Source organism: Podarcis erhardii (genome assembly GCF_964252035.2).
Source record: "Podarcis erhardii genome assembly, chromosome: 2".
NCBI lineage: Eukaryota > Metazoa > Chordata > Lepidosauria > Squamata > Lacertidae > Podarcis > Podarcis erhardii.
Window position 1 is genome coordinate 82,471,817 of NC_138498.1, and position 27,015 is coordinate 82,498,831.

At 42.0% G+C, this 27,015-nt stretch overlaps 1 protein-coding gene across 1 annotated transcript; it reads right to left on the bottom strand.

Annotated features, from left to right (window-relative positions):
• Positions 1-264: 264 nt before the first annotated feature.
• On the bottom strand, positions 265-13,771 carry LOC309334527 (parapinopsin-like; the record flags this gene model as incomplete). The annotated part of the gene is made up of 4 exons (XM_081848906.1): positions 265-541; positions 2,734-2,976; positions 4,895-5,223; positions 13,444-13,771. 4 exons carry the CDS (start codon positions 13,769-13,771, stop codon positions 404-406), a joined length of 1,038 nt encoding a protein of 345 aa, XP_081705032.1. The 3' UTR covers positions 265-403.
• Positions 13,772-27,015: the final 13,244 nt, after the last annotated feature.

Consider the following 27,015-nt stretch of genomic DNA (forward strand, 5'->3'; position numbering starts at 1 on the left):
TTGTATTTGTATTTGTATTTTATTGTTATTTTTTCCAATTTTATTTTTAACTGCTGGATGCTACCTCAGGTGCCTTAAAGTGTAAATGAGATATTAAATATATTAATAAATACTAGTAGACTAGTAGACACTACCAAACATAGTGATTATTTGCAGGATGTTTTATACACCATAAAACCACCTTTCACAAAAAGACTCAAAGGCCAAGAAAGAGTTGTCAGGCTTTCAGATTTTGCATTAGACAATAACTGGAAAAGAAAGAAAAAGAGGATAACAAGAGCTCCAGTGCTAAAACACACATATAGAGGAGTAAGCCTCACTAAACCCAGTGGGACTTACTTCTGAGGAAACATGCAGAGCGCTCTACTCTAAGTCAATAAAAATACATATATTGAATTGTGTTCTACTGTGGAGAAACTTTGCCGCATCTTGAAGAGGAAGCAGGGGCAACAGTAGAAACTTCTAGATCAGTTTCATCCACTTGACTGGAAGCACATGGATTTTTTCCACACAGGAGACACCTAACGAGACAATCGCGGAACTGGAAATGAAAAGTACAAATTTACTTTTGGCTCATGCCACATTTGATTATACGTCATTCATGTACACAAACACATCTATATGTGTTTGTGTGTGTGTATTGCTGTGAGACACGTAAAGACTGTATCCAACATTGCAGCTCTACCGGTAGAAAGGGCTGCCATGTGCATAATTAAATTTCCTCTTCTTTCCCTGTTCCTTTCTGCCACTCCTCCCCTTGCATCCTTGAATATCAGCTCTGGAGGGATGGGGTAAACCCTCTGAAGCAGATTTGGGGGGGGGGGAGAAGAGAGAATGGAACCCCACTGGCACAGTATGTTTGGTATGTTACAACCCATCTCATACAACTAGGGTTGCCACTGTGAAATCCCTGGCTCTGCTCCTATGCCTTAAACAGCAACCTGAGGCATGGAGGGTCAGTGCCCAGCGCAGCAGAAACAGTTGTGCTCCCCAAAATCTGCCTCTGAGATAAGGACAGGAGGCACTGAGACAAAAAGGATGAAGGAAACGTTCAGAAGAGGTAATTGATTTATGGGGCGGAGGCGGGAAGAGAAAACCACAAGTTTTAAAAACAAACCAGAACAAAAAGCAAAATTGATTTGGGATTTAGCACATACCGTAGTTTTTGCATGCCAGCAGTTTAGAAAACAGATTCTTCCTGCATATTAACAGCTAGAATAGGGTATTTTCCCTCTTTCTCTAAAGTAGGGTTTTTTCCACTTGTGGCTTCATAGGGGTCCATTTAAATGGCTGCAAAAAATAAAGCCACCTCCTCCATGTCATAAAACAAATTGTATGCAAAATCTTGTGCCTATATTTATATGCATTTTTCTAGGGAGGGGGTTCCATAGCTTTAATCAGATTCTCAAAGGGGTCAGTGATCCCCAAAATGACCACTGCTCTAAAGACAACATATTATTATGCATGCTATGACATAAATTTCTAAGCAATAAGTATTTATCTTCTTTAAGTATGTATGTATGTATGTCAAACGACTCATTTACTATTAAAATGATATTTAAGTTTAAATCCAGCACAGATTTAGGCATGCTTAAGACCATTGTATTCTATGGGCTTAGTGCTTCCTAGCTCTGTTGCGTTTTTTTATTTGTTATTAATATATGGGGACGTGGGTGGTGCTGTGGGTAAAACCTCAGCGCCTAGGGCTTGCCGATTGCATGGTCGGCGGTTTGAATCCCCGCAGTGGGGTGAGCTCCTGTCTTTCAGTCCCAGCTCCTGCCCACCTAGCAGTTCGAAAGCACCCCTAAGTGCAAGTAGATAAATAGGTACCGCTTTATAGCGGGAAGGTAAACGGCGTTTCCGTGTGCTGCACTGGCTCGCCAGAGCAGCTTCGTCACGCTGGCCACGTGACCCGGAGGTGTCTCCGGACAGTGCTGGCCCCCGGCCTCTTAAAGGCAGGGGTACCTTTACCTTAAGCACATTAAGCATTCATACTATTTTTATGCACTGATGAAAGTTTCAAAGGCATTTTTAATGCTATAATAGATTAGGATTTTATTTTGTGTAACTGGGCAAAAAATCCTGCATGTTGATATAATTGTTACTGAAACAAGTGCATGAAGAAAACAGAAAAAGCGTCCTTGATAAATCATAATAAGAATTCATTTAGCCACAAGGTGGCAGCATAGAAAATAATTCTGCACATACAGCAGGCAGCTTTAAGGCAATCCTGGGACAAACCCACCAGAGCATTATGCTATATTCTTTGTGCAAATAATGTTTTGTATTGCTCGATTTACTTCCTGACTAGTGAACAGACAGCAACGTGTGTTTGATCTGTTGTGCAACCTAAAAAGCAGGTCAAGCACATACAAAATTCTTGGTTAGAGAACATTTCCCTTTTTGCAGTGTGTACCATCCCTGTGAGCCTGCTAGGAAAGCTGGCATGCCTGAATAGATATAAAAGCAATGTAAGCAATTTTATTTACTTGGGAAAGTCCAGACCTGCAGATAGATGATTTGTGGTATAGTATACTCTACATATCATGCGGGGCGGGGTTAAGATCAGGGCAGCGGATTTTATTTTGCAGTGTAGTTCAGAAGAGAGAGCAGAGGGATTTGGAAGTAAAATTCACAGGGTGGTGGATTTTTTTTTTTTTTTTAAAAAGACTCCCAATGGATGTTGAGACTATACAATATTTATATTTTGATTTTCATGGAGTTTAAACTCACCTGCTTGTTCATAAAAATGTAGATGACTGGATTATAGAACGTGCTGCTTTTCGCCAGGTACATAGGAATGGTGGCTATAATAGGATTAATGTAGATTTGAGGATTACCCACAACTACCAGGGCAAAAGTTGCGTAAGGAAGCCAGCAAATCAAGAATGCCATCACCATGACTATCACCATCCGTGACACTTGAGTTTCCGCTTTCGTTGTTGAGCCTCGTTGAGCTACTCCAACTTTAGCAACCTAGTTAAAAATAGCACATTCAATACCTATCAAAAATAGGACACACATCAGTGTAATTACATTTCATTGCACATAAAAGAATAGGATGACAGTTCATGTGGAAGTGCTTAAGAATGTTTTATTCTGCATGCCAGCAGGAAGTTCAGGTCAGCCTTTACAGAGCAAGTTTATTTTGGGAAAGAGAGAACAGGAGGCTTTTGTAATAATCTGCTAATTTGCAAATATCCAGTCTGAACAGGTCTTGAAGGATGCAGAAGCAAGTGTATGGATACTGGCAATCTGACATGTAAAGGTGACAGTGGCATCCATGGTCTGAGCTGATATGATGTCTTAGAACAGGAATAGTTAATGTGGTCCCCTCCAGCTATTATAGACTACAACTCCCATCATTCTTGACCGTTGGCCATGCTGGCAGGGACTGATAGGAGCTGAAGTCCATCAGCATCTAGAGGGTAGCACATTGGGTACCCTTGATTCAGTCTGTCTGCCTCCAAATGTTCGCAACTGCGTAGTCTTATGAGTTCACCTAAAAGACATTTGGCTGCAAAAGCTGGGAAAAGGAGGAGCTGTGAGTACAAGGTTGGGAGGCCAAAGATTGGAAAGCGCAGTGAAAATAAGTTCCAGGAGGTAGGGAAGAAATGAGAAATCCAGAGTGACCAAAGTTCTCCCTTAAACATAGCATATGATGGAAAAAGGCACGCCAGAGGAAATGCAATTTGCCAAGATACAGGAATGCTACAGGGTCTGGGCCTGAACGCTCTAATGTGGCAGCGAGGAAAGCAGTAAAGGCACGGACCAAACTCCATTACTACACGGAAACTGGCCGTGTGATGGACAGATAAATTCCTTGTAGGCCTGTTTTTGTTTTTTCATCTGAGCAGACTTTAAAGAAGTGCTTCATATGTTATACACAGAAGGTTTGCTTGATAAATGTGAGGGGAAATATCTGTTTTGGCGTTTAGTTAAGAGGGTGAATTTAAAACAAATTGTAAACACTTTTCAAAGCCAGGAATGTGAGAAGCTGCCTTATACCAAGTCAGACCATTGTTCCATCTAGCTGAGGAGTGCCAACACGGACTGGCAGTGACTCTCCAGGGTTTCAGGCAAGAACCTTTCCCCATCCGACTTGAAGCCACAGAAGACTGAACCTACAACCTTTTGAAAATTTGAACTAGCACTGAAAACACCTTCCAAATACAATGCAGTAATTTGTCTCATAGCCAGTTCCCCTGCTAACCTGTGGTGTAGGTTTCTGTTCAGCAAATCTGTGCTTGCTTCAGTAGCAGACTGGCAGCCAGAGCAAATCCCACAAACAAGGTGTTGTAATATGTTGCCACTGGTTTGCCACCACAAGCAACCCAGCTACCACATTATGCACCAGCTGCAAGGATAGCTCCACATAGAGCACAGTGCACTAATACACATTTGAGGTTGCCAATGCATGGACACTAGAGGACACCTGTGATTCCAGTGACAGTGATGGATCTAGGAGCACCTAACATTATCTTATATTGCACACATTAATGTGTGTGCGCACGCAGCCCTTGTGAGTGGCAAAAGAATCCCCAATGCTATGTGTGAATCTGAATCACAGATAAATCGTTAATGGAATTATGCTTTGGTATGGAAAATACGTAAGATATGAGCACCCATGCTTAGTGAAGTCTAAGCACACCAGTTTAACATTTGCCTAAATTCAGATTCCATGTGCTCCGATTCCTTGAATGATGACGGTATGCAACATAAAGTAGCCGTTATTGACCCAGTTTTGTTTTTTTAAAAATGTAGTTCAAGCCCTTGGGCCAGATTGTCTTTTGAATGAGTCAGTACATTTTAATTCTGGAATTTTTTTAAATGGTGCTAAAACACTTTTAAGGTCAGCAAATTAAGCAAAACATAATACGAAATGCAGCACTACCTGGCGCAGAGTCCATAGTAGATATCCATAGGAAACCAAGATGGCAGCGAACGGAATTGTAAAGCAGAATAGAAAGTAGCAGACAATATAGGAAACATTAATAGGGTCACTGTTGTACCAGTCCGGAGCACAGGAGGTCATGACGCCTTCCATCTGGTATCCTCCCCAACCAAAAAGAGGGGGAGTGTTCCAAACGAGAGACCAGACCCAGGACGCAGCAACTCCAATCATGGCTTTCCTGGTGGTAAAAGTAAGTGTTCCCATAGGCTTGCCGATCACAATCGCACGGTCTATAGCTATCACTGCTATGGTACATAAAGCCACAATGCCTGCAATTGAAGTGAAAATATGTTATTCATTCCTTTTAATATTAAGAATATTACACAAACTGTATCACAACTGGTACTTTTGAATTTCTGAAGAGCCTCAGTGCATTCAAATCCTTACCTTTCTAGGGAGCCAGCATGAGGAATTTGCAACATTCTGCTGTAGCTTTGAATTACATCCTTCACAATAAATCTTCCTTCCATTGACAACATTACTTTCAACTAGTGTCTACTGGATCAGGGATGGGGAACCTGTGTGGCCCTCCAAGTGCTGTTGTACCACAGCTCCAATCATCCCCTGACCATTGGCCATTGACTTGTGCTAGTGGGAGTTTGGGGTCAAGCAACATTTGGAAGGTCACAGGTTCCACACTCCAATATCATCACCTGATTCTTCTACTTCTTATTTATTAAAATTGTCCATTGCTTTATCTTGCCCAAGGCAACCCAAATCAATTTGCAAGCAAGCAAACAAAAGCCACATAGGTATATTAAAACCAGGGAGAAAATACATTGAAAACATCCCCCCACCTCTCTCACTTCTAAAAGGCCATGGAAAAGGGACAAAGGCCTGGTTATAGAGGGATGTTTTTGGCTGCCATCTAAAGATGTATAATAATGGCACCAGGCAAGCCACCCTGGGGAGAGCATTCCACACAAAGCATTCCACACCCATTCCACATTCCTCTTGTGGAGGGGGCACATGAAGAAGGGCCTCAGATGATGATTGTAGGGTCCGGGTTGGTCCTTGACGTATTGCACTCCTGAGCTATTTAAGGCTTTATCATTCTAAACTAGCACTTTGAATTGGGCTGGGAAACTAGTTGGCAGACAGTGCAATTGGGCCAGGATCGGTGCTACAACCTGGCCACTGAATTCTGCTGTCTTTAAAGGCAGTCCCATGCATAGCATGTTGAAGTAATCTAACTTAGGGGTTACCAGAACTCAGAAACAGACTAAGTGCTAATATATGCAACATTCAGGAAATTTAGTTTGGTCACATTTAATTTTAAATGGAGTTGCCCCACTTCCAAAGTTAAGTAGATTAGTTAAAAGAGAGAGCCAGGGAAGTTAGATTTCTTCAGCAAGCTTGGTAGTTATTTAAAAATCATTAATATAGACACAGAGATAAAATGTATCTAGTAAATTTAGAAAGGTACCAATAATTCCAATAAGATACAAGTATGCTTAACAAGCAGAGTCCAGAAAGCTATAAAAGGCAAAAAGGGCATCTGTAAAAGAGAAAGTTTTGCCAAAATGAGAAGAACTAAAAGTAGTACAAACTCTGGCAAAACAAATATAAATTAGCAATACAGCCAAAACAGTTTTTCCAAAGAGCATACTGGTGGTAAACAATTATAGCAGTTTTAAAAATTTATAGTAATTTAAAATATGACATTCTAGAACTATCTGTTAAAAGCCATTGGGTCTGGTCATTTGTCAGATTACAAATTAACACTGAACAAATCAAATTCTGAGTGAAGGATTATTAGGAAAGGAGTTGAAAATAAAATCACCAATATAATATTGCCATATAAAAATGTATGGTACCACCCCACTGGAATACTGCATACAGTTTTAACACTCTACCTGAAGAAGGAAGTTCTAGAGCAAGAAAAGGAGCAGAAAACTCTCAACGCTGCAAGGTTAAAGCATTTGGAGCTCTTTTAGTGTAGAGAAGAGGTAGGCTAAGTTTGAACATGAAGGAAGTTTATAAAATTCTATATAGTGTGGAAGAAGTGGTAGAGTAAAACTTTTATCCCTCACCCATAAGAGTAGAACTTGGGTCACCTGCTTTAATAGCTTGCCACTTCATTCAAAACAACAACATAACCACCACCATCATCATTCATACAACACACAACAGAATATTTGAAGAGAGCCACTGGTTAGATCACTGTACATGGGACTTTGCCTTTGCTTTTGTACAGTTTGATTTCATACCATGGGGTGGGGGTGAGATACAGGTTACCGAACATCATTTTGATTTTAGAAGACCAGCTCCACATCTGTCAAACTTGGCCTGCGTGGAGTGGGAGAGATAAGGATCTGGTCTGCTGGATGGACCCAGTTCCCCACCCCTGCTTTTAAAGCAGACTCATATATAATATCAGCTTCATTCACTAAATGAGTGCGTGCATGCCCCCTTCACCCTGACTTTTCCAGAAAGGTCTAAGGGGGCTTTTAAGCTCATTCAGGAAGCAGGCCCTAGCTATGAAGAACCTGCACATTGGGGTATGGTGGTCACTTCTAGACAACCTGTTTATTGAGCATCAATTTGTAAGTGGAACCTGGTGTAAGAAAGAAGACAGGGAGGTGGGGCCCGATTGAGGGCAGACTGAGGTTTTTGGGATAGTGATCCATTCACCCTAAATAATGAGCCTCCACTGCTGAAATAACACAGCAAGTTGTGGTTGAACAAAATATGGTACTCCTCCTCCTAGAGGAAGAGATGGGAGACTGCACATTTTCCTCACACTGTTAAAGATGGCTCATCTGTGGGCCAGTAAATGCTGGTTCCTGGGGTAGGGAGTGGAGAAACATCAGAGCAGAGCTGTTGCCTTCATGTTCGGCTATTGACCTTCCTGGGAAAATCTGGCTAGCTAGAGTGAAACAGGCTACATGCACTTTAGGATTGTTCCTATCAAGATGCCGGCTTTGAGAAAACTATCCTCAGAGATTTGTAATTGTGCTGCATTCAGTGTTTTTATTTGCCCACTTTTATTTTATTGATAAATACTGGCTTCACTCCTTAGTCAGATATAAAGCTTTGTATTCCAAGCAACTAACTGCAGCTAGTAAAGTGTAATTTCTTATTGATACTTCATCTCAGTTCAACTGTCATCTCTTAATGCACCAGGAAGAAAAGTGTTGAAAACAGTGCAATTTTCATTCACCAGTAAGTGCTATAAAAATTAGAGTTCTCTAAGGACAGCCCATATGAAGTTGAGCTCCTAGGCTGAACAATGGGATGCAAGTAAAAGAACTGATGAGATTATAAAATATCTTGTTAAGCCATCCCATGAATACTGAGCCACGTTTTAATTACTGCATCATAAAAATAGACAGTGTGGCAAGCTTAGAAATGGCAATGAAGATTGATTTTTTAAAGAAAGGATGCCGGGTGCATATAAAAAGGAAATGTGCATTGTGGGGGATAGATGAGAAAAAAAGTAGTTTTATTGTAATGTACATAAAATGCTGTATGGATTTAAAAGTGAGCTGGGTCCCTCTAAATAGGCAGTTTGCAGGCATCCTATATGCCTGTTTTATATTGAAACCCCATTCACTCATTCTCTCCCCACTCCCACCCCTTAAATATCATTGCAGCAGAGGGGGAGAAGGAATGGCACTATTAGTCTCTCCCCCCCCCTCAAGTTTTCTGCAACCTCCCCCATCCCAGTGTTTGGGACTAAATGTCTGCAGCAGGGTTTAAGCTGGTTGTCTGCCTGAGCAACAATGGATTTCCTAGCTATGAGGCATGTGGAAGAGTTCTTTGGCTTGGGCTCCTGGCTTGGGCTCCCCGCTCCAATTCCTTTGCACAATCCTGGCTCCCTATTCCTGTGCTCTGACAGCTGCATACAGCTCAGCCCTGACAGTGTCGGAATCTGGGAGAACGCCAGCCATCTGGGAGAACGCCAGCTCTGTAGGGCTATGTAAAGTTGCATAGCCTAAACCAGGCTTCCTCAACCGCGGCCCTCCAGATGTTTTTGGCCTAAAACTCCCATGATCCCTAGCTAGCAGGACCAGTGGTTAGGGATGATGAGAATTGTAGTCTCAAAACGTCTGGAGGACCGAGGTTGAGGAAGCCTGGCCTAAACACAAATTTAATTCAGTGTAAAGTAGGCCACTGTGACTGGCCCCAAGTCACCCAATGAACTTGTCCACTCCAAGCTCAATGCTACACAACACTACACTGGTATAAACCGGGCACAAAGACAGATGGTATAGTCAAGAATAATACACTTGGCCTAAGCCATGTAGGGCTTTCTGTCAAACCAGCACCTAGAAATAAACTCAAAATAAATATATGATGAAAAGCACTCTGACTTTTAATAGTTGTCAAGAACAGCCCTACAGAGAATGTGTTGTATAGAAATCCAATGTGGTGCATGTGGTGCAGTGGTTAGAGTGTTGGACTAGAACCTGGGAGACCAAGGTTCATACCCCTACTCAGCCATGAAGCTCACTGGGTGACTTTGGACCAGTCACTGCCTCTCAGTCTAATCTACCCGTTGTGAGGATTAATTGGGGATGGGGGAAACGCCACTTTGAGCTCCTTGGGAGAAACGGTGGGATATACATAAATGCAATAAATGGAATGGGGGGGGGGAGTTGTCTAGGATTGACATTGCAGAAGTGCAAATGATGCCCACTAGGGTCAGTTGCACATTTCTATTTGCAGAGACAACCTTGTATTATTAATCTTTTTTTATGTGGTGGAGGGGGGTGATTTTAGAAAGCTTCACAGGGATCAATATACCCCTAATGTAAATGACAGCTTAGTACAAGAGAGGAAAGGACAACATATTTGATTTTAATATAATATGAGGACAGTATATAAGGGCCTTTTGTGGAACATTATATAAATAAGTAGTTTGGCTTCTAAGGTTCTCGCCTCCTCTCCCATTCTGTACGCGTGTGTAATAGTGGTTTGGAAGTGAGGGTTGTTCAGTTTGCATTCTCGGGCAAAAGAGAAACTTGGTATGTACCAACCAGGGCATTTTGGGTACACCAAGAGCTATTAACAAATGTAGCAGCATTACTGAACTATATGGGACGAAACTATTTTTGATGTTATAATATTATGCCATTTATGGTGGACAGCTGAAGCTTCAATTGCTGCTTAGCTTTTTAACATAGCAATACAAAAGGGCCTGGGAACAGCATGGGGCCTCATGGGTGGCTTGGGAAGGCAGTTGAAGTGGCTTGGACTTTACGTGGGCAATCCTGTGAAGCCCCTAACTTCATTCTTGGATGGTGCCCCATTCTTCCCTTCCACTAGAGTTCCTTCTTGTTATATTTCTCCTGGCTTGCCCTCTTTTTCCCCCTCTAGTTTTGTCCTTGTTTTTAAAAGTGGCCCTCCCCCTTTGTTTCAAAGTAGTTTCTGAACAAACTGGAAGGGGAAATGTTTTATTTAATTGATTTTTAATAAATAAGTAAATCTGGTTGTATGGCTTGGCGGGAAAGAGCAAATTGATAGATTTCTGTGCTCTCTCTCTCTCTCTCTCTCTGTGTGTGTGTGTGTGTAGAGGAAATGACTTTCCTTCTCTGGCTTTCTTGAATAGTAGCTATATTAGTTTTACATGTGTTACATGTGCTTTAACTGGAAAAAACAACCAAACCATGCCACCAGAAAACTTGGAGGAGCTTACACCTGAAAAGACCTGCATAGGATTGGGAATTCTAATATGAGAGAGCCATGGTCAAAACCAGAGAATGGTGATGTCTATAGGTTAATCCAGGACACGTTTGTCTCTCGCTGTGCTCATCAAAGATCCTGGCTCCACCTACTGCGGGAATGTGACCCTTAACAGAAAAAGGGTGCCAGCCTTTGCACTTTGTAACCCAGGCAGATGGGTGGCATATAAATAAATTATTATTCTTATTATTAGCCATCATTTGAGTGCCTGTCCCTCTGGGGGTTTGCTGGTACACAGTGCATCCATGAAAGGAGGTTAAGAAAGAACAGGGAGTTAGATTCCTTGGTGGGCCCTCATTCTGAAGCCCTAGCGCTTGGGAATCATGCCTCTGTTTTCAGAAGGAGTTTACAAGGCTAACTTCATTTCATAATCTTCACTGAAGAAATAGGCTCTTTAGAAATGCTTTGTTACAACAACTCCCTCCCCATGTTTGGGTCACTGCACTTCCATCCAAGAGAGTGACACCTCATGCTTTCACATGTCAGGAGCTTAAAAAAAACAACATTTTGAGCATCACTATAAAAACCCATTTCTTTTCTGAAACACACTGAAGCTGCTATTTTTGATTTGCTTGCCTGGAGCCAAATTTCTGCCACAACTGTTCTCAAGAAATGCTTCTCTCTTGTGAAAAAACTCTTTTATATGTTGACAAACCCTTGATTTTTTATTTATTTTTTAGCAATAGCCCTTGGTATTGCAACAACTAACAGTATATGTGCTTTCTAGGTTGGCAATTATTTCAGCTGAGTTCTTTGGCAAAGGGCATAGAATTTTTGATAGTGTAGTAGATGACATTTCATCTCAGGAAAATGTTTTTAGAAGGAATGCAGCATTTTAAAAACATGCCAGTATCTTGATGAGTAAAGATTTAACATAAAAATGTGAACATGTATGTTTCCTGAGCATATTCTGTTGTCTTGTCAATTAAATCTAAGTTAGATTATGAATGTTTCATTGCTTTGTTTTGCCATTGTTAAGTCCATGTAGTATGAGCCAGGAAGTCCCTGAATCAAATCTTAGCAATGGACTCACTCAGGGGTCTCTATTATTATCCTTAGCAAAAAAACCCATCCCATGAAACATGAGGATAATAACAGAGGCGTAGCGGGTGGCGCTGTGGGTTAAACCACAGAGCCTAGGACTTGCCAATCAGAAGGTCGGTGGTTCGAATCCCCGCGACGGGGTGAGCTCCCGTTGCTCAGTCAGTCCCTGCTCCTGCCAACCTAGCAGTTCGAAAGCATGTCCAAGTACAAGTAGATAAATAAGTACCGCTCTGGAGGGAAGGTAAACGGTGTTTCCGTGCGCTGCTCTGGTTCGCCAGAAGCAGCTTAGTCATGCTGGCCACATGACCCGGAAGCCGTACGTCGGCTCCCTCAGCCAATAAAGCGAGATGAGCGCCACAACCCCAGAGTTGGTCACGACTGGACCTAATGGTCAGGGGTCCCTTTACCTTTACCTAGCAAGGTCAGGTGGTACCTGGTGCGGATTTTTTTTTGTCAATCTCTCCCCCATCAACGGCTTGGGGTAGTCTTGGGAGTTGCAGGCGGGTGGCTCACCCGGGGGTGACATTCAGCGTGTTCCCCGCATGCAACTCCCAAGCCTCCCCCGAGCTGTCAAAATGAAGGCCAAGCGGCTCGGGGTAGGCTTGGGAGTCGCGGGTGGGCAGCGCACCGAATGTCACCCCCCCCTCAGGTATGACACCCAGGGCGGTCCTCCTCCTGCCCTCCCTTCCTACGCCTCTGGATAATAATATGTGACATGTTATAATTTTAAAAAATTAAACTTTATGAGTGTTTATTCCTTAACTAATTCATCATATATCATCTTTATCTTCAGCACATTTAAAATGTACTGAAAGACAGTATGCGAAGGGCTTTGAGCTTTTAGGGGAAACACTGCCTAATTTCTAAGTGTTGTTAATTTTAAAAGATGGAGGGAAGACAGGGCTTGATTAAAGGAGAAGTGAGGACAGAGGAGGAAACAAACCTACAGGCAAAGCAATCCTGAAGTAGAGGTGGCTTGAAGAGGTGCACTTGCCATCATATCCACAGCCCTACAGCTGCTGCTGGACATAGTGAAAGCTAAGGAGCAACAATCCTCCCCTTTTCTGCAGCACTAGCGCTAGGTTGTTAATACTCCAAGACTATTCCATAATAAATGGTTTGTAAAATAATTGCCATACATATGGTACATACTGTAAAGACAAAAGCTATTTCTATTTGATAGGTGGTGCACCCAGAGAAGCAATGGAGGCTTATTTAACTTCCTACAGTTAAATACCAACCGGTTGAATGGCAAACAGAGGCAATATTTTGGGGCAGAGGTTCAGGGCAACCCCACAGGAGAATCAGCAGGAGGGCTCCCAAATGCAGCACATTTTGAAGTGACATTACCACCAAAGACTATTTAAAATTGCATTACTGATAGCAAAGTCAGAAACAAAGGTCCAATTTGCTCCATTTCCGCCCCCTGATTTTGCACCTATGCAAAGCTAAGAGAGATGTACACTAATTTTATTTTTAAGATATAGCTCTACCTGCTAAAAAGATTGTGATAAAAAAATGCATGATATTAAAACACACACATATTAAAACTGTAAGCATATTTGCTGCAATAGAGAGAAAAATAAATAAGAGACCAGCATTGTTGAAATGCTAGCACAGCTAGGAGTCTTACAGAAATCTGTTGCTCTTCCTACCATGCAAAGACAATTTAGTTGCTTGTGCTAACTTTAAACATTTTAGCATCTAGCTCCTTTCTAACTTATGATACAACAAATCAGTTTTAGACAAGTACTCACCAAAAAATGCCATAGAAAAGCCTTCGGTGACACAGCCAATTCTACCCAGGTTGTAATACCCAACAGCATTTGTTTCTACATTCAGAGTTCCTCCCAACAAGGCTGCTCCAAGGTCTGCTATGGCTAAATTGACCAGGGAATAGTTAATTGGCTGACGAAGCTGTCTGTACTTAATAGTTACTGCAATAACGGTTGTATTTAGAATTACTGATAAAGTGCAAGATATTGCCATGATAATTGCAATTATGGTGTAACCAATACGAGGCATCAAGACCACTCTTCCTGTGCTGACATTCACTGACAAGGGATTGGTGTCCAGAGAATCCATTCGTTGTTAAGACACCAAGCTGAGATAAAATACTATTTGAGCTTTTTTGCGTTGTTCTACCTGTCAGTCTCCAGTCATTCTTTTCTCTAGATGACTATGAAACCCCTTCTCGTTTGATGTTTCAAGAAATACAAGACATGATATTCCATGGATTACACAACATTTAAAGCAAATCCTTAGATCCGGATTTCTTTGATCATAATTCTCCCCTCATCATTCATTTTCTAATTAATCTAGCACTACACTCATCATAATTACTGCAGCAGAGAAATATGTCTTGCACAGAACTTTTTATTTTTCCTAAGGCAGTGGAGTGCATAATTCATTTTAAGAATGAACCTGTGCAATCTAAATGCATTTGGGAAAGCAGTTTCCTTAATAGGAATAATCAATTATGGTTTTTCCCTCCCTGACATGCTGAGTGAATCTTTCCACCTGGGTTCCCCATGTCAACTGGAAAGTCAGAATGAAAGGGGACAGAACAGAGATTATAGACCTTTCCGTTTCATTCCCTAAACTCTCTCTTCACTCTCTCTGCAGATGGTACCCCTGACAACATAAATTGGCTCGGAATTTATTTACTCTCAGAAAAGAACCTCAGTATACTAGTGAAGGCCTTGACAAGCAAACAGCTTCTGCTGTGGATTTGCCATAGCACAAAACCATCACTTTTCAACATGTGTGTGCTTTTCTCTACTAAGCATACAAACGCAGGCAAAAATGTGTTCTTTCTTTGGTCACCTTTTAACACTTTTAACATACTTTGGACATGTCCCTAGTCCATGCATAAAATCCCCCACAGGCTTATGATTGGTAAGTATATCTTGTTATGAGTTGGGTACGGTAAAGGTAAAGGGACCCCTGACCATTAGGTCCAGTCGTGACTGACTCTGGGATTGCGGCGCTCATCTCGCTTTATTGGCCGAGGGAGCCGGCGTACAGCTTCTGGATCATGTGGCCAGCATGACTAAGCCACTTCTGGCGAACCAGAGCAGCGCACGGAAACGCCGTTTACCTTCCCACCAGAGTGGTACCTATTTATCTACTTGCACTTTGATGTGCTTTCAAACTGCTAGGTTGGCAGGAACTGGGACCGAGCAACGGGAGCTCACCCCGTCGTGCGGATTCGAACCGCCGACCTTCTGATCGGCAAGCCCAAGAGGCTCAGTGGTTTAACCCACAGCGCCACCCGCGTCCCCAATGAGTTGGGTAGGGGGACGACAAAAATGGGCTCTGTGTGAGACCCTTCTAACCCCTGGTTCCAGCAAGTGTTAAAAAAAATAAGCCAGGCTAGGTTCCTGTGTTGAGGTGATAGCCTGGGTGATGGGCCAGCTCTCAGTTAGTTGGAAGGAAAAGCCAGTGTTTAGAACTGAGTTGCAGTGACATGAACTAGAAGAAAAGCAACAAGCTGGAGGGAGAATCAGAGCAACGAGAGCAATGTTTGATTTCTGTTTGAATGCAAGGCTGTGGCTATGAAAGAAACAATACCCTTTTGGAGTGTTAATGCTGTGAACCCCTCCACTGCAGGCTCAGGCTGTATATATGCGTAAATAAACAATATAAGGACACTGCAGTCTCCACTGTGCCTCATTTCCAAAAGGAAACACAAAACCTGGGAAAGACCTGGAATTTTGCACCATTCAGAGATTGTGGTGGTGTGCAACACTATATTTGAAGCTACCCTTTACTGCATGCAAAATGTTTTCCAAAGTTTCCCTTCCACATTTATCAATTCCTTCTGCTACAATTCATTGCCATCAATGAAATAATAATGCATGTTATGGTTAGGGCATCCTCTTGCCCTCGGGTTACAGGCTCAAAGAAGTTTGGAGCTTTTTAATTTTCCCACCCTTAGACAAGATTATTCACACAAGCAGTGGAGTTTTCCTCCCAATCTTGATATCTGAGCCTGAGGGCATTTGTGAGATTTTCAGGTTAACCCTATAATTCCTAATGGACAAACAAGAAAGATTTGTACATGTATCTAACAGGGGAAGGGGAATATAGTGTGTTTGGTGTTGGCCCTTGAACCAGCTCATGGGAACTGCAGTTTGTTAAGTGTGCTAGGAATTATAGTTCTGTGTTGTGTAAACTACAGTTGCCATGAGTCTCGGGGGTGCTTTAAATTTATGGTGTGTACACAGCCTCATTCTGCCTAATGGTAGAGCTTGGCCTACTCAAACCACTAACCTCTCCTATGTATTTGAATTACAGAAATCAGAACAAACAGAAATTAAACAGGATATTTCCAAAGTCACCAGCAAGATTCAATCTTTTGTCTTTCCATACTTAGGTACAGTTTGGAGTATATAAACTGCAGGTTGAAAACGTAGGAGCCAAGGAAGACTTGACTTGACAATTTTTGTGTAGGTCAACCAGGCAAATTTTATACCAACTCCTCTTTTCAGATTATATATAACATGAAAACAGTCGAGGATAGGATACAAAAACCTTTTATAGCGACGCAAACAGTAGCCCACCCTTGAACCTCTCCAATAACTGGAAAGTTTTTAGTTACTTGAAGAGCATAGCTGTCACTGCACCCTTAATGTTATGAATAAAGTTGCTACTTCAGGATTTTCAGGGGCACTGAACTGATTGTTCTTCAGCAGGCCTAATATTGCAATTAATATCATTATGTTAATATCACATGCTAATGCACTGGGTCGTTAATTGTAACACTGTCAGCATGTTCTTGCTAATGCATTTACCTTAGTTAAAGACGTTAATACTTAGCAGTGTATTTGCATATGTTATGTGTGTTAAATAGAAGAGCTCTTTCATGCTGGGGTGGGTGGGGGGAAGTATTGTGGAAGTTAAGAACAGAGGCAAAATTATCATTAACATAATCCCCTGATTGTGCTCTTGGAAAGGAAAGGGAGTGCACTGTTGATGTTACTCTAGGTAGGCATGGTATTTTGTAAATTTGTAACAAGCTGGTCTCAAATGCTTATTTTATCCCCAGATATGTAGATTGAAGAAGAGTTCTGCACAACATGGAAACTCACAAGGTAAATCAGCCTTCTTCAGCCACTTTTGGGCTCCAACTCCTTTCAGCCTCAGCCAGCACGGTCAATATTTCGGGATGATGGGAGGGCAGAGGACTGAAAAAAGCTGTGTTAGGTGCTGAACAACAAAACTCTACAGAGTTTTTGACTGAAACCAAGTATTATGCTTTATCAGAGTAACCACAGAGCTATAACCTTCATCAAGTGTGTTTAAATAAAATTCCAGATTTGTTTACAAAGCACCTCATCATTGCTTCGATTCTCTGGCTAAGAGAGAAGTGGTCACAAGTTTTCCCTTCACATTATTAAAATTCATTGATGCTAGTTACAGTGGCGTAGCGTGGGTTATCAGCACCCGGGGCAAGGCAAGTAATTTGCGCCCCCTAACCCGTGGATTTGCGCCCCTTAACCCTAACCCCCAGATGTTGCGCCCGGTGCGGCCGGGCCCCCCTGCACCCCCCACGCTACGCCACTGGCTAGTTACAAGAAAACACTACCACATACAGATAATATCAGGTCTCTCAAGTGTTAGGGAATGTCTAAATTTCAAAAAAACTCACATTACCTCAGTCCCATCTTTATTGAGAGAGGTTACCACACAAGGAGTTCCACACAGCCTCAAATTCACTCCTGTTTCCCTTTTGTTCAGTGACTACTTTGATATCTAAGCACATATGCGCAGTGCATTAAAATGGCAGTAGTAAGCAGAGGTTAGGGAAGCAGTGCACAGGGGGCGGCAGCTGTGGTTGTGGGACTTGGGAGTTTTGTGAACATGTTCATGGATTTGGATCTGAAACTTGGAGCAGGTTGATTCAGGTCTAACTTGAAGCTGCATGCAAACAGCCTTAATGAACATTTGTAATGTTATTGAGGGAATGCCCTTCTGCTTCTGTTGCTCTGACAGAGACAATTGGGAACTGTCATCAAGCTTGCCTAATAACAGCCATTCTTCATTGTTAATGAACATCCTGCTTTGCAAGGAAAAAGGAACTTGGGGAGTATCCTGGCTGATGCTCTTTCATTGTCAGTCATTGTACAAATCCCTAAAGTCTTACCAACATTACTTGAGGCTACAGAAGCTGTTCTTTCTGTGTCAAAACTCCTCTTTTTAATATTGTTGTGACAGCTAACTAGCTGGTACCTGTTTAATAAGGTAAAACAGGACATTGAATATATAAGTTGCCTTTAACACTTCGATCTGTCTATCTACTCTATCTATTGTTTAAAAGGACAAATTGTTGTCAGGTATATGCAATATATTTATATGGTATTTGACTGGTCACAGTGCTATCAGAATTAATTTTAAAATGTATACTAAGTTATACTTTGAACAATTGGTTTCTTTTACATTTTAAAATAACTATATTTATTGATTCTTATAAAATTATATCTGCCTCTAAAAATAAAGAACCAATAAAGTGTAGTGATTAGGGTTTGGGACTTAGGTCCCAGAGGCCACCTGGGTGCATTCAGGATAGATGCCACACATGTTCAATCTAACCTTACAGAACTGGTGTCAGGAAAAAATGGGGAACACCCTATTATTTCATCCTGAGCTCCTCAGAGGAAAGCGGGTTATATTAATGTGAGAAATGCTATCAAGAAGTTTTCTTCTGGTTTCTGCATTCTGTTATACCAGGAGTGGTAAACAGGATCCTGTTGGTGTTAACAGACAAAGAACCAGCTCATCCTCCATGAGCCATTTTGATAGGTGGGCAGGACTGTCTTGCTCATATTGCAGTTATTTCGAATTGTTTCCTAGGCCTTTGGAGCCATTGTACTTACTGCTCATTTGATATATTATCAGCAACTGTGGACAGAATTCTGTGGGAAAGTGACAGACAAATAAACAGATGAGGATTATGAAGATAGGGCAACAGGTGATTCAAATATAAAGCTGCAGCTGCAAAGGAAGAATTAGGAGCATGCTCTAAATGCGCTCCCTGTTATTGCTTTGCAGGCCTGCTGTGGTTTCAATGGGGGAACTGGGGGCACAACAACAGAGAAAAAAATGCACAAAGAAAGCACTGGCTGGAAAGGTAAAGGACCCCTGGACGGTTAAGTCCAGTCAAAGGTGACTATGGGGTTGCGGTGCTCATTTCACTTTCTGGCCGACGGAGCCGACATTTGTCCATGTACAGCTTTCCAGGTCATGTGGCCCGCATGACTAAACCGTTTCTGGTGCAATGGAACACTATGACAGAAACCAGAGCGCACAGAAATGCCGTTTACCTTCCCGCTGCAGCACTACCTATTTATCTACTTTCACTGGTGTGCTTTCAAATTGCTAGGTAGGCAGGAGCTAGGACAGAGCAAGGGGAGCTCACTCTGTTACGGGGATTTGAAACCCCGACCTTCCAATGGGCAAGCCCAAGAGGCTCAGTGGTTTAGACCACAGCACCACCCGCATACCTCCACTGGCTGAAAAGGAAGAATTGGGAGTGCACTTAGAGCACACTCTCAGTTTCTACTGTGGAATTTTTAGGCCATGGCTTCACCAGTCCAGTGACTCATACATTATGTGACGGAGAGGTAGATGTTACCTTCCCACTCAAAACCACTATGCCAACCAAAGGGGGAGGACTGGTGGGCCAAATTAGGCCTGCAGACTGGAGGTTCCCCACTGCTCTTATATGTGCTGGAAGAGGCCCAAACTAGACAAGGCTTGGGTGTTCGGTGACCGGAGGAGCTCTCTGCATTTTTGTCTCTTAAAAAGCAGCCCCTGGAGGAGGTAGGGCTGATTTGGGTTGAGGCCATAGCAAACAGAGGAATCTAATGCTCTGCCCCCGCACTGAAGGCCCAGTCCAAGCTGCCCCTTTCAAGACTGATGTTAGCTATGGAGGGGAAAGCACCAAAAAGGAGACTGTAAGTTGTCTCCTCTATAGCTAACAGTAGCTTTAGGATGGCAATTTAAGTCAAGGGTCTGGCATGGAAACAAAGGATAATTACCACCCCCACCCCCCGCTTCCTTGTTGTATTGCAGCCCTTAAGTCTCCCAGTGACTGCTTCTTAAGAAAGACTTGGCAGGCAACAGCTTGAGGAAAAATCTAACATGGATATGATGGCCAAATAAGCACAGAACTTGCTTTTAAATGTGTTCAAAGCATCAGTTGATTCCAAAGGATCTGATGGAGGAACATAGGAATCTGCCTTATGCTGAGGCTGACCATTTCGCTCCCTGTACTGTCTGCACTGAACAGCAGTGACTCTCCAGGGTTTCAGACAGGAGCTTATTTGAAGACACCCAGTTCTGAACCCAGGATAAAGCATTGCCCAGTTGTTTCCAATAAGGGGTGTCAGGCAACTAAACAAAAGCTAAGTGGGGTCCTGTATGGCTTCAGATGGTGCGAGTGAAACAGCTTCTACTTGGGTAATGGGACTTCCCCCATCTCCTCCCTCCTATGTGCGCCATCCACAAATCTGCTCAGGAGGGTTGGGGAAAACTCCCCCCAGACAGATTTAGGGTGTGTGCAGGGGGAGAGGGGGAGAATGTTCCACGGTGCAAAGAAAAGTTCTTGTGCTGACACAATGTTCACCTCAGCGCTATCTTGAAGGCAACCCAAGATTAAAAAAATACTGAAGCCTGGATCAGCCAGATTTTTAGCTGTACTGGGTGGTGGGAACAAACTGTTTTAGTTGAAATACTGAGAGATCTTTAATTATGGAAACACAAATATAGGGTACAATCCTACTTTAATTAAAGACTATTTTAATAGGATTTTTGCATGTGGCATTTCAGACATAATACACAATTCTCCAGAGAGGCACTGTTCCTAAACAATTGCTATGAATTTCAGTGTGGTTTGCATTCAGGAATGCATCTCATGGGTCAACTGGGCAGTTGGATTCAGTAATGTAGGGTTACACACACACACACACACACACACACACACACACACACACACACGTGTGCCGTTTCCATACCCTTTCTATTTGAATTTCTAGCTATGAAAACAGAAAACTTGTCTCCTCTTGGTCTGTGCATGCTAACAAAAATGAATTCTGTGATGTGACAGTGTCAGCTAGTTTTGCGCTTTCATGTATTCGCTCAAAAGAAATGCATACTTTTTGATGTTGTTCTACTTACGTCTCATCAAAGGTTTCATGGCAGCTGCATTTCATGGTTCTCTACAAAACCACCTGCAAAACATCCGTCATCTGAAAGTGATATTCTAAAGAGTGCCTCATAGACTCCAATCTGCAGGTTGCTGAATGGCACTAAATTGAAAACGGCCTTATTCTAAAGGAAATAGATGCCGTCAATCCTTTAAGAATATCAAAAGCTGCAGTACAACACAACACAGAGAATATAATGGATTTCTAGAGAAGCAGCTGGAAAGTTGCAGTGCTGGTGTAATTTGTTGAATTCTAGCAGTGCACAGTGGGGACCTTACAAATCTCCCTATAGGAAGGCTTTGACTTGGAGCATTTGCTTCAGTGTTATTTTAGACATGTGATAGCAAGGACCAAAGAGATGTGGGTCATTCATAATGGAACTCTTATACTGACAACTAACTTGACCATAGTTGAACAGCATTGGTAACCTCCTGTTGGTTTGGGGATGTAGTCCTTGAAGGCTGTAGCTAGTGCAGAAAGCAGTGGTTAGGGGTGTGTGTGTGTGTGTGCGTGTGCGCAAATTACCACCACCATGTGGCATCTTTTTGTGGCATTTGACTGACTGCCAATCAAGGTCAAAATTTTGGTACTAGCATCTACAGTATGCAGTTAAGGACTAGGTTCCTCGAGAGAGCACCTTATCTCTTATACACCCAATAGGTTACTGCGTTCTGCAAAATAGTTTCTCCTTTGAGTTCCCAAGACATCAGAAGCCTGCTCCACAGTAACTCCAAACAGGGATTTCAGTGTGGCTTCCCCTGTTGTATCTCCACTTAGATATGACGGGTGCCCACAACACCAGATTTAGGGCGGTGTAGGTGGTTCCCCTGCCCAGGGCGCCAAGCCAGGGGGGTGCGTGCAAAAATAAGAAGACCCATAATTGAGAAGATCCATTTGGGGGTGCCAAATTTTGGCCTTGTTCAGGATGCCATCTTATGAAAGATTCCAAAAGTCTTCCCCTGAGTGCTACTATCTGCACTTTCCAAAAACAATTGAAGATGTTATAGTGTCAAAAAGCTGTTCCAGTTGGGTGAAAAGGTGCTAATTTGGAATTGTATTTATTTTATTTTGACAATGTAATAATCATAAATAAATAAGAATAAACATGTGCACCCCACCACCAAGACCATTCCATTGTACCTATCCAACCTCCCAAAATTTCAACACCTCTTGTGATGGTTTGACCCCTTTTCCCCTTTAACAGCACAAATTCTACAAACATTCTCTATATCTCCTGAAAATCATTTCTCCTGCATATTCCCTATCTTACCTTACATTTTTAAACGTATCTTTAGTTGTTTCTAAAACTATTTTCATGGTATGTTTGTAAATCACCTTGAAACAACTGTAAAAGGCAAATAAATAAATAGATAACAGCTATGAGGGCTGTATTCTTATCCAGTTTGGCATATGGCCCCAGCCACAAACCTGAGAATTTAGATAATGCTTGGTACCTTGCAAGGTATCCCCCTCAATCTGTAGTATGTTGTGGGTCCTGATCAGGAGATCTAATATTCCAAAGAAGAGAGGTTGTGCTAAAAGGTTAATATATTAATATTTTGTTAAAAATAACTGTCCTTTTTAAAGTGCCTGCCGAAAGGCAAGTACTAGATTTGACAGAGCTGCACATATTTCATGGAACTGTGGCAAAAGAAGATTGATTTGAAAAATCGTTCCTCTCTCCATCATGTTACCAAATAAGGAATAAGTCCTGCCACCTGCTCAGATTTAAGTAAAATGAAAGAGGATCTATCTTAAAATGAAAAGTGACTAACCTTTTTTTTTTTAAAAAAAATAAAAACTCCTGATCTGAAAACATGACAATTGCTGGCATGGAATGTAAAGTACCCTGATAAAAAGTCATTTTGTTTCACTGCAAAGTTGGCACCACAAACTGGTATAATAGCACTGATGGGAATTACAAGTGGAAACCTTTGAAGATGTTCATCGTGAGCATTTAAAGATGGCACAGCTGATCAAAGAAGCTGCTGTTGCTCCTGCTGTAGCCGCCAGAGCTTTCCAGTCACTTACCCTGTTGCAGGGAAAACTTCTCTAAGAAGCCATAAAGCAACTTGATAAGCACTGTCCCATGCAGTCTCTCTCTCTCTCTCTCTCTCTCTCTCTCTCTCTCTCTCTCTCACACACACACACACACACACAACAAACACAAAAACAAACAGTGTACACACACACACACACACACACACACACACACACACACACACAGAGTGTGTGTGTGTGTGTGTATTTATAGCCAGATATTTATAGCCAGAGTGTATACATTGTAGATTTAGATGCCAAAAAGCAAGTATTGAACTATTAGCTCCTGGCTACCCTAAGACTAAAACACACATTTTGCCAATTCTAGCATTTTCAACACTATGTCCAGTACACATGTGCAAGCAAAAAGGATCAAACTGAATTTATGTATTTCTGCCCTGATGCTGTTTTCCTTTTGTTTAGTGCACAAAGGAAGACAGCATTGAACAGAAATGTAAATATTCAATTTGAGCTTTTTAATTAGTATGTGCATACTTAATAAGGGCAGTGTGCTTAGGCTCTTCTGCAGCTAAAACAGGATAATGTTTAATTCTTTATTGAATTTAACGCTATAGCTTTGTCCTTCAACAACTGTAAAATAGGAATAAAATAACAGAATAAGAAAATATATTTGAGTCTGAGAAGAATACAAATGTGTCTCCTTATCAAGAAAGAGTATCACTGAGAGTGTGGGATGAGGGGGTAGAGTGAAATTCATCAATATTTCTCTCAGAATGGATAGTATACACTTAGGTATAGATTAGAAATCCTTTTTCAGTCCAATTCACTGTTGTATTTCTTCTGCTTTTCCACTAGGTGACACCATACTACATGATAAATTGAACTAAACTCCATTTGACTACATAGAACATCTGTAATCTTTAGAAGTAAGGAAATGGTGTGAATATTAATGTACATTTTGCTTAATACTCTTCTGCTGTAAATTATGCATAATGGAGTCAATAAACTTTGGCTTAAAGAGAGCTTACATATTCTAGCCAGTCTCTCTTTCTCTCTCTGCTCCTCAGAAGTTCTTTGACACTATTTAAGAACCACATTTAGGCTACCTGGACTTTTCCTTACTTCATTGCTGGGTCAATAAGTCTTCTGTCATATTGTGGAACTGATGCATTCAAAGTCTTTTTCTCCTGATGCTATAAACCTGGCCCAATACAGATTCAGTTGGGTAAATATTTACACCTCTTCTCACTAGCTATCTTACCTCCACTCTGACTGAGCATTGTTTGGTGGTGACAGTTATTCCTTCTCCACAACATACAATTTCTCTTAACTGCCAATTTGTAATCTCCATTGTTAGTTCTAATCATTGTTACTTTGAAAAAGAGATAAGCAGGACTGGCCCAAGACATTTTTTCTGCCTGAAGCAAAAGACAAAAAGCCACCTCCTTCCTATTCCACAGACAAAAGCTGACCAGACTAGCAACTGAATCGTACTTCAACCCTGTCAATGCAACAATATTCTGCACCTGAGGGTGGTAGGATATCTTTGGGGTCCCAGGGCAGACCATGTGGCACACTCAGCTCTATCCAGTTCCCACCCTTCAGCACCTGCCACCTGAGGCAGCTGCCTCACCTAATGATAGAACCAGCTCTGGTGACAAGACAGCACTTACCGGTAATTACTTCACATTCACACAACAATGCAGTCTCCTTGTATACTTTATCTACATTTGCAACCAGTTTAACTGGTGATACAGTCTGTTCCAATCTGAGTCATTTTAGTACCAAAGACAAGCAAATCATGGCACTTCGCTTTCACAAGGATAAACAAGATAAAGGATTCTGAGTGTTTTGCATCTTCTCAGCACTATGAGGAAAGCATTTCTTCTGCTCTGTTGGTATGTTTTCAGTATGCTTGCCTTTGCTTTGGCAAAGTAAGTGAGTGTGCACGTGTGTGTGTGTGTGTGTGTGTGTGTGTGGAAGAGAGACAAAAGAAAGTTTGGAATCCATGCACAGGAAGGGACAAACAACTTTCCATAATATAGATTCTAAATATATTTCTATATTCTGTATCTTTTATCAATACACCATCAAGGCTTTTTCCATACATGGTTTTTACACAATCTGTTCTATTTAACATTGGCAAAAACTCTCATTTGTACAGTGGTACCTCAGGTTAAGTACTTAATTTGTTCCGGAGGTCCATTCTTAACCTGAAACTGTTCTTAACTTGAAGCACCACTTTAGCTAATGGGGCCTCCCGCTGCTGCCACACCGCCAGAGCACAATTTCTGTTCTCATCCTGAAGCAAAGTTCTTAACTTGAAGCACTATTTCTGGGTTAGCGGAGTCTGTAACCTGAAGCGTATGTAACCTGAGGTACCACTGTATTACAAATACCTCTCTTCCACATTAATAGGAATCAGACATTCATGGATTAATGTGAGAGATTATCATAGGTGATCTAAATAAACTTCACACATGATATCTTTCTCAGTGAGAAGAAGGAAATAAAGTTTTACCTCTATAGCAGAGGTCAGCAACCTAAGTCCCAAGGGCCACCACTAGCCCACGGGGGTCGTTTAACCGGTCCACGAGATGCCCCCGAGCCGAGCTGCGTGCTCGGCAAGTCCCTGCGCGCTGCGCTAAACCAGTGCAGCACGGCATGGGGACTTGCTTCTTTGGCGCAGGAAATCGTCTCTACGCAGATGCCAGAAATTGCGTGCGTGCATGCGAGATCCAGCCCACAGAGTGATCTCCACTGGAGTGCACTGGCCCAGGCAAGGTAAACCTTGCCAACTCCTGCTCTATAGCTTCTGTGGTGAGTTCAAGGCCTGCTGAATTATCTCATATATAAACCACACAGGGGGGAAAACAAACATCTGGGTGCATGGAAAAGAACCCTCTCTTAGTTCCTGTTACTTTCAGTGTCTTCTTTCTGTTTTGCTTTCATTGTCACTAGTGGTATCGATTATCACTTTCATCACCAGTTTTGAGTTCAGAGGCCAGGGCCTCTTAGAAAAATCAGTACATGGACTTAGACTATGGCTGTTAAAAGAAGAGGCTTATTTTAGAGTACTTTCCTCGCCCCCAGTAACATACAGAGTGGTGCTCTTCCTTCCAGAACTCTCTGCAATTCCTGGAGTGGACAATCCTACGCTTCAGCCAGAGCACTGCAGAATCTTGGTCTGGATTGAGGAAAAGATCTGCCCTGCAGTTGTTATAGCGATGGAAGCCCGACCTGAAGAACTTTGCCCCAGTGACCACACACTGCACCTGAAGCCTTGGGCAAAGGTAATACAAGGAAATAATAGAAATGCTACCCTGAAAATAAGCATCTGGATCTGATGTAGCAAATGAGTGAAAGCCACATATTTACTGTGTTAAAAAAGAGAGCACCTAGAAACATCTGCATGGGGAAGGATGGTAGGTAGAGTTGTCATGTGTCCTCTTTTTCCTCTTCCTGAGATCTTGAAGAACCACAGCAAGCCATAGTAAACAATAATTGTGGGCTAAATGAATGCATAGTCTGACCTAGTATAAGGCAACTTCCTGTGACCCTAGGTTTAAGTGGGCCTGTTGGGGAAAATAGATGGATGGGGGTAGAGTATGGATTTAAGCTTAGGAAAAGCAGTTGTTGTTTCATATTGATTTAAACATTATGCAGTACCATTGAGAAGGGTGTGGTTAATTGATTCTTTTTAGTGCTTGCCCACCAGAAAACTGCTGTGAATGGGCCACTCTGTCAGGTCCCATAACGATCTGGTTCGGTCTAGTAATAGAGCCATTATCAGTTCCTGTGAACATGAAACATTTGCTGCTGTGCTGTCCCCTAGATGTTTTCTGCGTAACCAATTCTTACAATGCCCCTGCAATCATTTTGCAGTTTTGTGGATTGTAGAGTTGGGTGGTGTTGTGGGTTTGTTTGTTTTTAACCTGTTGTTTTCCTTCAGCACAGTGAACTTGTCTCCTAGTTTCTATTTGTGACCTCCATTTACACCTTCCTTAATATTTCAGCCACATCAGCTTGTAGTGTGCAACTAACTGAGAGAGGTTGAATTGCTACAACAGCAAGTTCCTGTACAGCTGTGGCTGGTTAGTCAGCAGTTTGCACGTGGTT